The sequence below is a fragment of the Notothenia coriiceps genome, unplaced genomic scaffold (genome assembly GCF_000735185.1).
Source record: "Notothenia coriiceps isolate Sejong01 unplaced genomic scaffold, NC01 NC01_scaffold00004052, whole genome shotgun sequence".
Taxonomy (NCBI): domain Eukaryota; kingdom Metazoa; phylum Chordata; class Actinopteri; order Perciformes; family Nototheniidae; genus Notothenia; species Notothenia coriiceps.
This window is the reverse complement of record NW_011336753.1, coordinates 42,941-57,010: the sequence shown is the minus strand read 5'-3', so window position 1 is coordinate 57,010 and position 14,070 is coordinate 42,941. Positions and strand designations below refer to the sequence as shown.

The following is a 14,070-nucleotide window of genomic DNA, read 5'->3' as shown; positions in this document are numbered from 1 at the left end:
AGATTCTTCATCGACATTGTTTATTGACAAATTATACCAAGTAAAACTAGGATAACCTTATAAGGAACACTTGACAAATTCAACTGACGGTACATCTTGTTCAAACTAAGTTCTAGGTAATAGCACAAGGTAGCATCCATTGCAACACTCATTACAGCTACTACAGTATACAGCTTTCCTGCTGTATAATAGCAGGAACAACATATTTGGTAAATACTGGTAAGCTGGGTCTCTGAAGTTGTATCTTTATTTATTCTAATACGCCACATGGAGACAGGCATATTACTACATGGATGAACATAAACATTGGGTAACGCAAAATACAAAAATATTATTGGCAACGCCAAACTGTAACATCTTTATTAACCTATAGCATCCCACATTACAAGTCCAAAAAAAAACAACCGGCTGGGGTTTCCAAGAAATTATTTAAAAACAAAAAGCTTTTCACTAAAAAAATATCTCAACTCCTTATACTCTGCGTCCCACCTTTGGCAACAGACCGAAATGTGATGAAACAAAAACAAACGGACACTCTCGTTATCGTAGCAGAACAGAACGTCCTGGGACACAGATGATCAGGGCTCTGGGGGGACAGACTGTCAGTGGCCTCCAGACTTACGTCCGGCCCAGGATCTGGAGCGAGAGCGGGAGCGGGACACGGAGCGAGAGAGGGAGCGGGATGGAGAGCGGCCCACAGGCTGTTTGTGGGAGCTGGAGGTGGGGTGGAAGTCCTCCGCTGGGCTGTGGGACCTCGACTGGCTCTTCTTACCTTTGGCCATAGGTCTGGGGGGGGGAGGGGAGCGGGACGCAGAGCGGCTGCGTGGGCCTGCTTCATGGTGTGTCCGGTGGTGCTCACGAGGGGGACCTCTGTGCCTAGTGGGATTAACAGCACATTTTAATAATAACAAAGGTGCAGGCCAAATTCGTACATTTTTAACAGACTGAAAGATGATAAATTACCTGTCATTTTCACGGCTTCTGCTCCGTCTGTGTCGACTGTAAGAACGAGATCTAAAGAGAGAAAACAAAAACATTTCATTTTCTTCATTGATTAAAAATGTGATTAAATGGGTCCTTGTAATATACATAGCAACATAACAGTTTATACAATCTCCAGGGGCTAAATAATGTTGAGTCACGTTTTAATATTCAATTTATTAGTTAGTTAGTTAGTTAGTGTGTTGGGGAGTAAAGAAAAATATCAAACCAGAGCCTAAGCTTAGCTTTTTTTTAAAGTTCAGATCTTTCTTTTATTTGATGCTACATATAAATCAGTTTGTCCTTTAAGTATTGTGGTCTGATACCCGGCCCTAATCACGAAACACATTGTAGGACAGAGTTGACTCTTACATTTGGTAGGATCAAGGGTTGACTAAATGATAAAACTAAACAACTGAAATCACAAACATTCAACTATGTTTGACCTTTTTAGTGAAGTGACTAAGTTACTCTAGGTTCAATAAAGCAAAGTTGCCAACTCACTCTCTCGGGCTCTCAGACCTCCGAGGTCTGCGCTCATGTGAGGGGCTCCGGGACCTGCGCCGCTCATTGCTGCGGCTCCGGGACCGCCTGCGACGTCTGTCTCGATCATCGTCGCTACGAGGGGAATGGTCTTCCTTGGTCTTCATCTGGTTAGGGGCTGGATGAAAAGATGTGCACCAGAACATTAGGTGATTATAAACCAGACATTTTCCAAACAATGCTAATACAATAGGTCATCACAAAAGCTTAATGTATGCTGCTTAGATATGAATACACATTGGTCGTACTCTTTCTGTCCCCCTGGGCGAACTGGATCTCGATCTGACGCCCACAAACCCATTTATGGTCCAGGTTGTGAAGAGCGTCCTCTGCATCCCGGACATCTTCAAATGTAGCTGTATTGTTAAGGGCTTTCATTTTGAAATGTGGAGAGTTGGGACAGAGAAGGCTGCACACATGCACAACAATTTACAATAAGGGCTGGAACACAGTTTATTTACATCAGTGCAGTGCAAAATCAGTTCATGAGAAACATTGGATTGTCTTCAGTGTGCATATAAACAACATCAAACTCAATCAATTTGTGATCTCAAATTGTGAAGACAAGACAAATATTGATGATCAGATTCGGTAGGATACAAAAACTTTGGCTTGTTACCTTTTAACCTGCTTGACCTTTGACCTTCAGCTTGATCTTTATTTTCTTGGCAGAAGAACTTGAGGTTTCCTGCTTGTCTTTGCCCAATAAACACTTTTCTTTTCCTCGCTTTGGAAGACAAATGGAAGCCTGGGTGCTCTCTTTTCTCCTCTTTGTCTTCATGCTTTTGCTCTCTTTATTTTCCCAATTCCACTATTGCTTGTCGCCTGGGTGTCTTTGGCTTGAATCTAAGCTAAAACCGCCTTTCAACTTTCTTTGGTGCGGGATCTCCAGAACTGTATCTTTATCATTCTAAGGTAACAACAGAAGAAATATTGGTTAGCAATTAGATTAAATCTGAATGCAACAATGATTAAAAACAGGTACAAATCACATACAAAATAACACAGTCAGGTCAGGTGTCCTTGAACCAACTGTAAACCCTAAAAGTCAGATATTATATTTGACAACCCTTCTGTTAGAAAAGCACAATTTCCACAATGAAAAGAATAAAGGATATTGAATGTAAGCAAATCCTCTTCCCCGGCGTGTATAGAAGTCAAGTGGAATGTAGACATCTACAATAGGCCCATAACGACCAAACTCACGTCGTATATCCTCTGGCCTAAGAAGGGTCATGAAATAAGCACATTTATTCTGCTGGCTGTCATGAATTCAGTTGGAGAGCAGCGTGTATGGTAAACACAAGAGCTGGTGCCAGCAGAGCATATGACAAAACCTATTTGCAGACATATCAAATCACCCACCCACTCAGAAGGAGTTTCCATTGTTTAAATTGTGTAATAACCAAGCTGGCCAAATTCACAAATCCATAGCGGCCGTAAAAGCTAGAAAATAGCACAAATGATTTATTAAAAGAGGGGGCAAAGTCACAGGGGTTAGAAAATGACCATTGCTTAAAACTAGCAGACGAATCAATAAGTCAAACTGACTGAGGAAAAAGATAGATAAAAAGTTAAAGTACACTTTTCATGCAAAAACATGCTTTTTCCAGCCACTCAAACATGACAATTTCTACTTTAATAAAAAAAACATATAAAATGTCTTTGCAATGACCAAACAAGTCATTTATTTATTTTTTGACATTTTACAGACCAAAAGATTAGTCCATCATGACAAAAACAATAGGCAGATACATTTATAATTAAAAATAACATTTGTTTAAGCCCTACACCACTTAATGTAGACACTGTCACATTTATACACATTATAAGTGTGACAGTGTTTGCAGTTTTTATTCAAACTAACAGGTTGTAAACATTGTTAAGGGAAAATCTCAGAAAACAAAGAAACAAACAACAAAGGCATCATGTAGTATTACCCCTTCTCTTTGTTACATATTCCACATTTAAAATGCTCAGTAACCTAAGATGGACATGTTATTAGTCTCTGTCTCAGGTCTATTTTCTGCTTCTGCTCTCCCTAGTGACAGGACTGGGGGCGTACATTTGAAAAGAGGTTAAAGCTGGTGGGTGAAATAAAAATAGACCCGCTGTTTAACATACACGTCACGTGCTTCACAGCACAGACACGGTGTGTAGTCACGCTACATTATTAATGCATGTCCATAGTATAAATAGCTAGGCCTACGTCCTTCTTAGGGGGAGTGCCATTTACGTCACTTCCAACAACACAGTCTTTCATATTAGCATGTATTAGCATGTGTTAGCAAAACCCAGAAAAAACACATTTTTTGTCCATTTTTGTCCCCCTAACGTCAGATTGCCATTTTTGGTCATGTTTCCACAGTAACCAGCATTACGTTAGCTGCTGGTCCATGTGTGCATACCGTAGGCTGAAAAAATAACAACATACCTGGAGTCATCGGCGATGTTTCTGACGAAGAGAGAAGTGTTAGGCGGTCTCAGGTACCTCGCCATGTTTGTAAAGGTCCGTTGCTTTAATTTGGCAGCCGGGAATTAGTTTACTACAGCTTTTTATTCACAAATCCGTATGCTTTACTGCAGGCTACACTAACTACGTGGTCAAAGCGTTCCCTTCGTACTACGCATGCGTAAAGCCACGAAGGCACATGCGCACCCAATCCAGGATGTTGAGGTGGAAAAAAGTACTCAGATCAAGTACTGTAAACGTAGAAATACCTGAGTGTAGGAATACTCTGTTACGAATAAAAGTTCTGCAATCAAAGTATAAGTAGAAGAAGTTTTGGCATCAAAATATACTATAAGTACAAAAAAAAGTACTCATGCAAATAGTAGGGGAGAGTGGGGTAAGTTGAGCCCTTTTTTAGTTATACTGTCCTAAGCAAGGAAAAAAATGACACATACTAAAAATGAAAACACACACCTATAATTCAGGATGTCTCCTATCAATGGCAATGATAATAATTAATATTTGATCAAGGGCAGAGAAAATATTACTTCTTTTAAAAAAAAAGTCTTGTGACTCAATTTGCCCCAGTGTAGGGGTAAGTTGATCCAGGTCAGGGGGTAAATTGAACCAATGTTCAAACCTGGGCATACCTACAACAAATCTTAAAGGTAACTATAAACAATAAATAACAAACCAAATACAAGCTTAGTTTTTCAAATATTTTTAATATACATTTCGATTGAATTGATTGATTTTTTTTTTAACATGTTAAAAGGAAAAGTAATCATACAAATGGTGATACAATTTCATACATCTTACCAATCAAACACAGGGTAAATTCAACTTTAAATGTAGCCTACAATGAGCTCTTATTATCAACTTGGCCTACTTTCATTCATTTCTCCATTGAAAAACTGGCTCAACTTACCCCAAGGCCCATGGTTAACTTTACCCCAGAGCCACCATTTTAGAAAAATGTCATCTTTAGCTTAATGATTCACATGGTTTAATACGCTGCCAACACATCAACATATACAATATATGTGTTTAAACCTGGATACTTTTTTTTTGACATGACAGCCGATATAGCTGACATCTAGAAAATGTACTTTGACAGGCAAAGTAAAAATGTTTACTTAACAGACCACAATGAGTATCTCTCTTTCACAGGCAATGAGAAATGGGTGGAGTTGCACAATTTCTGGTCACTTGATTACAACTACAAGGCGTTGCCTGGTTACAGGGGGTGGTTCAATTTACCCACTGGCTCAACTTACCCCCTTCTCCCCTACCTGTGTTTAAGAATAGATTATTATAGAACATTGCTTGTAAAAGTCAAGCTATCAACATTTTAGCTTGAATAAAAAAGAAAAGCATTGGTATCAAAATCTCCTCGGAGTACAGAATCTAAAAGTACTAATTATGTAGAGTGGCTCATTCCAGAATAATATATACGTATCATGTGATTTGCATTCAAGTTTTATCAAAGTTGGTAAAGGTGGAGCATGTTTTAATAACTTTGTATACTGCAGTGTAGCTATAGTGAATATTACTCCAGGTGTAACCAAAGCCTTATTTAAGTGTTGATTATATTTCACATCATTAATCCAAATCTGCAAAGTAATTAAAGGTATTTAATAAATGCAGTGGAGTAACATTACACGATTAACCTCTGAATTGCAGTGGAGAAGAATGACAAAGTAGCAAAAAAAAGGCCCAAGTAAAGTACAATTACCTCAAAATCTACTTAGTAACTTTACAACACTGAATGTTGGGATAAGCCTTTTCAAAGAGAGACATTTTCTCAAACAAGACGATGCAAACCACAATTATTAAGCAACAATTTTATTTAAATAGACATGTGTTTCTTCACTGCAAGGTTTACATTTTTTTGCTCTTCCTGATGAGAGTTGTTGAGCCCATGGTCAGAGTCTGAAATTGGATAAGGGAGAATTAACATTTAGTTAGAGGCTAAGAAATTCATTACATTATTGAAGCTTGTGATATTTAAGGTGAAGCAGCAATCTGGTAATATAGGCATACCTCAATCAACTCTCCTCCTTGGAGCTCAGAGATGTGCAAGGACTTGCCCATGTTGCAGACCATTTTGCTTCCCTCTATCTTGACAGTGCACTGTGGGTCACAGGAGGAGACAATTCATATCACAAACCTCCCCAAAGAATACACTTGTACACTTACTCACAGCACACTTTAAGATACATATACACTGATATTTCTGCTGTAAACACAAATATGCTGTCCCAAATTAGAAATCATATACATAAGGACCTTAGAAATGAAAAAGAAAACAAGAACTACAAACCTTGAGCTTCCTGCCGTCCATGGTGTTGATATCAGCCTCCTTGCCGATGGTAAAGGAGTTGGTCACAGACTTCCCAGGGGTCTTGGAGGTGACAACAAAGTCATTACCAGTTTGTTTGATCTCAGTGACCGGCTTGATGTCCTTGGCCATCTTGATAACATCTTCTGAGAGATCTGGAAAGCAAAGCAAAAGATGTGTTTTGTTAAATCCTGCACAACCTAAAATGAAGAACTGATGAGTCTTTGGAATCAGAATCAGAATGTGTGTTCTGTGTGGTTCAATTAAGCATGTGGATGTTGTAACAACATTTAAATAGGCACTCTGTCTCGTTTACCCCTTATAAATATGTTGTTATACTTAAACAACCCTTCTTGATTTTTTATTTTCTCACCCAAGGCCCTGAGGAACGCCTCGTAGTTCTCCTGGGAGTACACCTGCCATGTTCCATTGAAGTCCATGTTTTCTAGAAGATCCTACTGGGCTGGAGGCTGAAGACAACTGTGTGAATCTTAACACAATGTGGAGGATGTGACTGGAGTCATCCACCTTCTTATACAGAACGCTCTGCCCTGTCTAATGAGTAACAACCTCCTCTGTAGTAATCACTGCTGTTTGAACAACCCGGAGTTCACGTACTCCTGTTTGGACCAAACTCAGCTTTTACCAAAGATATATAGTTAGATGGTCAGTTTTGTCACGTGTGTTAAAAAGCTTCCTTTATAAGAAATATGCACAGATTTTCCCATGTGCACCATACTTTGCAGTTTTGTCTTATTACATTAATTCATGTGAAGTTCCCAAAGAATGGATTTTGAAGATGTTAGCATGTGGTGTTAACATTTGAAAAAATATAAATGTAATACACTAAATGAACTTGTATGCGACCTGTCCTTAGAGTGTCGTTGAACCCTAACATGAGTCTACCTGACTGAGCCCCAGTATGAGGGTTAATGACACTACGGACTGTTTGCTTTTAAAGTAGAATAAATAATCTCTGCTTGCAAAATCATACACACAGAAAGCTGTACTCTACATTTTCTTTATCATAAATTGGACTAAACGTTTACTTTAAGAATAGAAGGACCAAATATATATATATATATATATATATATATATATATGTATGTTTATAAAAATACTACACAGGCAAAAGTCACTTGAATAAGCTTTATTCACAACACACACAAACAAATCCTGCATATGATTCACCAAAAGCTTGATTAGCTTCAGAGAGTTGCAGTTTTCATTTTGACATGTGCTTAGGAAGCAAGCACATTTCCAATACTGGTGAATTATAAAATGTACTGTACTAGGAGCACAGGTAAAGTCAAAGTCTGCAAACTGGCTCTCTGACAGCAGTTATAAAGCAATATATAGGGGTGGCTAATTAACAAATTAACTAATGTTAGCTGACATCCTAACATAAGTTACTACTGTATGAGCATACCAGACCAAGTGAGTCTGTAGCAGGATATCCTCGGAGTGTATCAAAATGATTAATTGTGCATTTTACTGAGTATGAATTCAGCTTTTCAGTTGTTAAAGGTACATAGTGCATTTTCTTTTTACAAAAGTTGCACAGAGTTACTTTAAAATAGAAACAATCTGTATATCCAACACCCATGACTTCAACCAAATGAGTTTGACTAACAGAATTTTGCAATATCCATCACAAAGTATATATTTTTATGGCACACAGTGTCTCCAGTTTAAATAATACAAAGAAAGTGTCATTTTTATGTTACCAGGATCCTATGTTCTTGATTTAAATAAACATTGTTAGGCATTTTTTTAGGTCTGTCAGTGCAGTTCAAATTGCAAAAGCAAAAAGGGGAAAGATGTATCAAATGCAGCTGGATGGTGAAACTCTGCCACTGCAGAGATATCAAAGTCTAAAGTCAAGACAACACACACATAAGGTTTTAAAGATTATAACATTGGTAGGCTTCATGCTGAAGGTGATTGATTTCCCCCCGTTGACCAAGTGAAGCTTACATTGAACATTTGCCAGGGAAAAAAGAACTGCTACGAACATAAAACTCATATAAAGAAGGTATTTGGAGTTCGAAGACTAGGAGATTTTTTCAAAACCACAACAAAGTTCCTTAATGCTCAATAAAGTTTCCTTAAACACAAAAAACAATCATCATTCCATACCATAATCTATCTATCCATCCACCTGTTTATCTGTTTGTTGTATGCAAATCTCAAACTAAATCCCTCACTTCTTTTTGCGTTCAAAACCCATCTCCACAGCGTGATCTGGAGGCTTCTCCCCATGCTTGTAAATGCTCACAGTAACATCAACCGTTTCAGAGCCAAAGTTGTTGCGCACAAAGATGCTGTATTTCCCAGAATCTGCCATGGTGACGTTGTGGATGGTGATGGTGCTGCACTTGGGCTCCTTTGTGATGGTGAACTGGGCCTGGTCCACAATCTCCTTGTCGTTACGAAGCCAGATGATCTCTGGGTCCGGACAACCGTCGATGAAGCACGTGAGACACAAAGTCTGAAGATAGGACAAGGAGCAGTCAAAAGAAATCAACCACGAACTCTTCATACAATAATATCACTAATATCTAATATCAAAGTCAACTTTATTGTCAATCTTTCAGTTTGTGTGTACAGACAGAGATATCGAAATACAGTTTCCCACAATCCTGAATACAAAAACAAATATATATACAAATATGTATGTACCTATATATACACAATCAACAGACACATTCATACATATGCACACATTAAGACAAGCACAACAATCAATATAATAAGTCACTTCAATATCTTTGAGAAATGTACATTAGTGCAAGACTGTCCATAGCAGCGTAAAAAGTAATAAGTGTATCTTACCTTGCCCTCCATGATGGCCACCACATCAGGGAGACCCTTTGTCACTTTGGCCCGATCTGAAACCAAACAAACAACAATAACTCCCCGCTGATATCCACTGTACAGTCTTTTCACCTTTATTGTGGAAAAAGGATCTCAGCGTTAACACATAACCTGGGACTCACTTTTCTCAGCCACGGCCGCTTGCCTGAAGGATGAAAACAAGGAGACGGATCAATACGACAAGGCACAGTGCGGGGAAATAACAATCTGTGCTGAGATTCTTTCAGTGTTTCCAACTAATAGTGTGTTACCTCTCACTGCTCTCTGTTAGTGTCACAGCAAACCATGCTAGATGTACCCACTACTGCACTTACTTCAACCTCTGGTGCTCCAGCAAGGCATCAGTAAACACTGTTGGAATAAATAAGAATCAACATCTTCTCTGAAATCGTCTCCATATGTGTGCTTTAGACTCCACCCACTTTGTCCAGATAGGTCAAGATATCGTTTGTGTGTCTCTTTGCCGTCAAACATCTCCAACGTGTATTTCCCTTTATCATTCTCTGTCGGGTTATAGATTTCAATCCAGACTTCCTGCACGCTGCTGCCAGGCTTTGTCCTGGCATCCTTGTCAATCCTCTTCTCTCTACATGGAAGAAAGCAAATACATGTTTTGTTATCAACAACATCATAGTTTAGTAAGAGTAGAGTAGACGGATGCAGCTGCATACACTCAGAAAGAATATGAATTGAAATTGAACATTTAGATGTGGGGACATGGATTCATTGCAAACTCATTTTATGAAGGATAAAAGAAAATGTGTCATGCATCATAATAGGCAGATTTTCTTCAATTGTTTCTCTCGGTGCAGATCTTGAAATCTACCAGCAGGTGGGGGTATAAGCCTGGCAAAAGAAACACAGTAACTTCGTCGAATAATTGCACTACTACTGATGTGATCTTTCTCTTTGATGAAATGTTTGTCATAGCAGCTAATACACACTTTTATGTTCCTAAAGATCCGTCAGCGCGAGTGAGTGATAAATTGTGCACTCGACGGGTAATAATGGATTATGACGGAAATGTTACAATCCTGTCCGTCAAAATGACTGACAACGAAAAAGTCTAAAGCAGCCACCACTGCTTGGGAGAAAGAAACAATTTGATATTTGGGACCATTTTCGCTACAATGAGGCGGAGAAAAAAAGCAAATGCATTGTTTCATCAGAAGGGAAGCAATGTGGCCATAACACAGCTGGTAAAAAAACACCACAAACCTGAGCAGATACTCTCTGCAAAGCTGCTTTCTTAATCATTCAACCTGTGTTTTTCATCAAATAAGGATAAGACATAATCTTATTTATTTATATATAGTAAAATGACAAATTATTGGTTTTGGCTACTAGTTTGACTGAAATGTTCTATATAATCTGATGACTAAAAAAGACTCAACCGTTTTCATTGACAAAAAGTAGACTAAAATAGTTAGTTTTCTTTGACTAAAATAAGACTAAAATGCTCAGACTTTTAGTTGACTAAAACTTGACTAAATAAAAACAGGATGAAGGTGACTAAATGTGACTAAAACTAAAAAGGACATTTGACACGTGACTATGACTAAGACTCAATTAAAAAATAACTGACAAAATTAACACCACATAGGACCGATTGAGAATATGTTTAATTATCATGCAGCCACTGTTGCTTCTCAAATGATCAAATCAATTGGAAATGTTTCAGTAATATGATTTTTGCGAGGACAACCAACACTCTTTAACCAGATTTGGCGCAGCAGGAGAGTCACTAAACCAGTCTGCATTGATCTAATCTGGGGCGGCTGTGGACTAGTGCATTGGTGTTCGGATCAGGGGAGCACAAACCCCACTGCAGTCAGCATGTCGTTGTGTCCGAGACACTTCACCCCAAATTGCTCCTGTGGGGATTGTTCACAGTTAGTCGCTAATTTTTTGTGCAGAGGAATGTAGCGTAGCTACAGGATGGGATTCTCTGTTTCCTCTCAACTTTCAGGGGAAGGGTCACAGGGCTCTACATTATAAATGGCCCGCTGGCCCGGAAGCACTATTTAGACTGTTAAGCTCAAAGAGCGCTTACAGGCTGAACCCTCAATACAAACAAGGAAGGGAGGAGACGTGAGTATAGAAGCAAAAATAATTTAATTTCCAACTCAAAATTCAAGCAAAACTGATGTGGAATTAATAATCCGGATCTGGGAATAACTACGGGGGGGGGAGAGTGGAGGTCCGTCGTTGAAGATCCGGAGGATGTCGGAGAGAGCAGGCTGGAGCCGGTGTTCGGAGATCCGCAGCGGAACACGGGTGAGATGAGCCGGGGAATCAGAGTTGAATTGAGTGAGCAGGCTGGAGCTGGTAGTGAAGATAATCAGAGGTTCGCTGACGAGGTGGTGTTGGCTGGACGTGGCAGGCAGAGTAGAAGACGGATTCTGGGCAGAGAAATACAGGTTTTAGGAATATAACTTGACTTAGAAACTAGGTTAGCTTTCTAGCAATCAATACGTGTTACCAGTGTATCTTTGACGACGAACTGGTGAATACTGGATGAGGAAGCCGGGTATATAAGCAGGTGTGGGTGAGTAGATGAATCAGGATGATGAGTAGCAGCTGCGGAGGTGAGTTGGCGGGAACTGAAAGTAGGTCAGCCACGCCCAGCCAGGAAGACAGACAGATACAAACAAACATGAAACAAAAAGAGAAACAGAAGGAGGGAGAACTGCACATCCTTACAAAAATGAAGAACTGCTTATTTGACCAAGCAAATTTGAGAGACGGCTGAGTTGACCGCAGTGCGGACAGACAGGTCTCAGTTGGTTTTGTGTCCTATGCTTACTTTTAATACTTGTAAATACAACTTTTGGCCCGCAATTTCAATTCCCCATTTCAGCGACCAGAGAGAGGGGGGGGGGGATATATCCAGTCTCTGATAGTGTTACGTTATTATTAGAGTGCTCTCATACTTGTTTGATTCTGAAATTGTATATATTTATATAAATATGTGTGTATATGTCCGCATCTTTAACCTGTTATTCTCTCATTATACCGCACTGTCAATTAATTCAAAGTAAATATATAAGTCATCATGAACACATCTGTCCATCAGACAGAGGGCTGCTGTGCCTCCTGTCATCATTAATGGACGTCTCTTTAAAATGACCGCTCAGAGGAGAGGAGTTCTCATTTCTCTAACCGCCTGCTGCTTCCCCTCCTCTCTCCTTGGTTACCCTCCTCAGTCCTCCGCTCGCATCTCTTGTGGGCGGGACTAAGTATTGAGGATAGGAGTCGAGGAGGTGAAATGTAAGAATTGAGAAGCCTCTCTTGCGTCTCTCCTTCCCTGGTGGGAGGGACTAGTCGCAGGGAAGCGACGCAAGTGAGGGACGCACCCCAAGCTACTAATTCGGCTGATGCTGCGGCCAAATAATCGCTCTGATCTGGTGAGGTGGGGGCATCTTGCGGCTCTTAGTAATGAGCGAGATGCCAAAAACACACGTGTTGATTTGCAGCCGCTCTATCAGGCGGCAGCGGGGCAGAGGCTCTCTGCCCAGCCTGCTGCCTGCTGGGAGCAGATGGGCGCTCCGCCGCCATGGTCATCACCTAGGGGGAAGTACATGGACGCCGGACCCGGAAGTGCCGACAACGGCAAACGGAGCCATCCGCCCCGCTGGAATGGCGAACGTGGGTGTTTCTCAATCGCAAGTAAAGCTGCTCCAGAGCCACTATTTCAAGTATACTACATCATAGAGTGCCGCCAAAGTACTTTCCAATGTCCAGCATACTTGGAAATCAACCGAGCCCAGCGTACTTCGTTTTGGAGAAATTTTGAGGCTGCACATGTATAGACTCCGCGGTCTTAAAATCCCCACAATGCTTTGCGCACGGACCAATTTCCCCAAATCTGTGGCGGAAAATGTAAGGCGGGGCCTCTCATATGACGCACACCTGCACACATGCTCGCCTGTTCCACCAACACGTTCTCACTCCCAACCAAGCGGCAAACTCTGTGGAAGAGCCGGGACGCCAATACGGAAGTGGCACACACTGCAGTTCATATATTGGCCGATAGGGACTGACTGCAGAAAGGAGCAATTTCCATAGACCCCCATGTTAAAATGCCCAACTTTACAGCAGAAAAAAACATGTTTCTACCCATGGATGCAATAAATATTATTATGAATATAGTTAGATTCCACCTTCATGATTATGGATCTGTGATTGAATTGTTTTCTAACACGACCCTTTTATTTATATTAGGTCTTAAAGTGTTTGCATAAATTAGGGCGTGGTCACATTGAATGACGGCTCTGTGAAGTGACTGCTGCTGTTAGCTTCTTGTCTCTCTGCTAGCTGCTCCGTGAAGCTACAGGCACTCTGCCTGTTCAGCTCATCCAGGGAACACAACTTGCCCCGCCGTCGCGTGTTTGTTGTGTCTTCATGGCTTTATATATCCGGACTTAATTGTTGACTCACCTCGTGCGGGGTTCATCTGAAAACAGACCCGGCTATCTGAAATGCCCGGTTTTTGCGGGGGTAAGTGAAATTTTCATATTTAGTGTTTATGTGGTTAATTTGAATTTAAATAGCTTAGCCGTAATTTAATTGTGAGAGCTTTTCGGTTTTTAGCGGGCCGCCCCGGCTGCTCCTCTGCTCTGCTCTCTCCTCCGCGCTTCTCGTCTCTTCGGGTTCGCGGCGCTCGTGACAATCACCGGCCGACTGTAGCCTAGCCATCCCCCTTTTCAACCCGCGCCCACTCCCCCGGCTCCGCGCCCCTCCCCAGAGCTTCCAAAATCATGTGACGGAAACTAATTATTTATAAGAACGACTCCGCTCTCAGGTCGGAAACAGAAGAAATGGATTAGAAGACGAGTGTGTGAGAATGTCAAAGTGGATGAATACGTGGGTGAAC

The 14,070-nt window shown here is 40.6% G+C and overlaps 4 protein-coding genes across 5 annotated transcripts in view; 1 reads left to right on the top strand and 3 right to left on the bottom strand.

The window, feature by feature from the left end:
• Positions 1–3: 3 nt before the first annotated feature.
• On the bottom strand, positions 4–4,164 carry LOC104941892 (serine/arginine-rich splicing factor 10). 2 transcript variants are annotated; one of them, XM_010767054.1, is made up of 6 exons: positions 3,959–4,164; positions 2,643–2,747; positions 1,773–1,876; positions 1,486–1,642; positions 964–1,014; positions 4–876 (listed from the first exon to the last, which is right to left on the bottom strand). In XM_010767054.1, exons 1-6 carry the CDS (start codon positions 4,021–4,023, stop codon positions 603–605), a joined length of 756 nt encoding a protein of 251 aa, XP_010765356.1. In that variant the 5' UTR covers positions 4,024–4,164; the 3' UTR covers positions 4–602. The 2 variants fall into 2 exon arrangements, with proteins under 2 accessions (XP_010765356.1, XP_010765359.1); XM_010767057.1 differs by lacking the exon at positions 2,643–2,747 and adding an exon at positions 2,144–2,434 and having other exon boundaries at positions 1,773–1,933.
• Positions 4,165–5,402: 1,238 nt separating this feature from the next.
• On the bottom strand, positions 5,403–7,233 carry fabp10a (fatty acid binding protein 10a, liver basic). The gene is made up of 4 exons (XM_010767053.1): positions 6,691–7,233; positions 6,300–6,472; positions 6,020–6,109; positions 5,403–5,908 (listed from the first exon to the last, which is right to left on the bottom strand). Exons 1-4 carry the CDS (start codon positions 6,755–6,757, stop codon positions 5,858–5,860), a joined length of 381 nt encoding a protein of 126 aa, XP_010765355.1. The 5' UTR covers positions 6,758–7,233; the 3' UTR covers positions 5,403–5,857.
• A 225-nt stretch (positions 7,234–7,458) lies between these two features.
• Positions 7,459–12,752, bottom strand: LOC104941923 (M-protein, striated muscle-like). Its single transcript, XM_010767091.1, has 8 exons — positions 12,657–12,752; positions 11,377–11,596; positions 11,248–11,257; positions 9,617–9,780; positions 9,509–9,545; positions 9,317–9,339; positions 9,153–9,208; positions 7,459–8,808 (listed from the first exon to the last, which is right to left on the bottom strand). The coding sequence occupies exons 1-8, from the start codon at positions 12,750–12,752 to the stop codon at positions 8,521–8,523; spliced, it is 894 nt and encodes a 297-aa protein (XP_010765393.1). The 3' UTR covers positions 7,459–8,520.
• Positions 12,753–12,775: 23 nt separating this feature from the next.
• LOC104941922 (myomesin-3-like) overlaps positions 12,776–14,070 on the top strand; it is an 8,581-nt gene continuing 7,286 nt past the window's right edge. The window contains exons 1-2 of the mRNA XM_010767090.1: positions 12,776–12,842; positions 13,788–13,846. Coding sequence (XP_010765392.1) covers positions 12,776–12,842; positions 13,788–13,846 — 126 coding nt within the window. The remainder of the gene's footprint in view (positions 12,843–13,787; positions 13,847–14,070) is intronic.

Coding starts and splice junctions, on each gene's coding strand:
- LOC104941892 (XM_010767054.1), bottom strand. CDS start 4,023: ATGGCGAGGTACCTGAGACCGCCTAACACTTCTCTCTTCGTCAGAAAC. Junction 1,643..1,772: donor CGCCCAGGGGGACAGAAAGA/GTACGACCAATG, acceptor CTTTTCATCCAG/CCCCTAACCAGATGAAGACC. Junction 877..963: donor AGAAGCCGTGAAAATGACAG/GTAATTTATCAT, acceptor TAATCCCACTAG/GCACAGAGGTCCCCCTCGTG.
- fabp10a (XM_010767053.1), bottom strand. CDS start 6,757: ATGGACTTCAATGGAACATGGCAGGTGTACTCCCAGGAGAACTACGAG. Junction 6,473..6,690: donor GGCGTTCCTCAGGGCCTTGG/GTGAGAAAATAA, acceptor TTTGCTTTCCAG/ATCTCTCAGAAGATGTTATC. Junction 5,909..6,019: donor AAGGAGGAGAGTTGATTGAG/GTATGCCTATAT, acceptor ATCCAATTTCAG/ACTCTGACCATGGGCTCAAC.
- LOC104941923 (XM_010767091.1), bottom strand. CDS start 12,752: ATGGCGGCGGAGCGCCCATCTGCTCCCAGCAGGCAGCAGGCTGGGCAG. Junction 11,597..12,656: donor GAGCGGCTGCAAATCAACAC/GTGTGTTTTTGG, acceptor TTCTCTGCCCAG/AATCCGTCTTCTACTCTGCC. Junction 8,809..9,152: donor TGGCCATCATGGAGGGCAAG/GTAAGATACACT, acceptor TCCTATCTTCAG/ACTTTGTGTCTCACGTGCTT.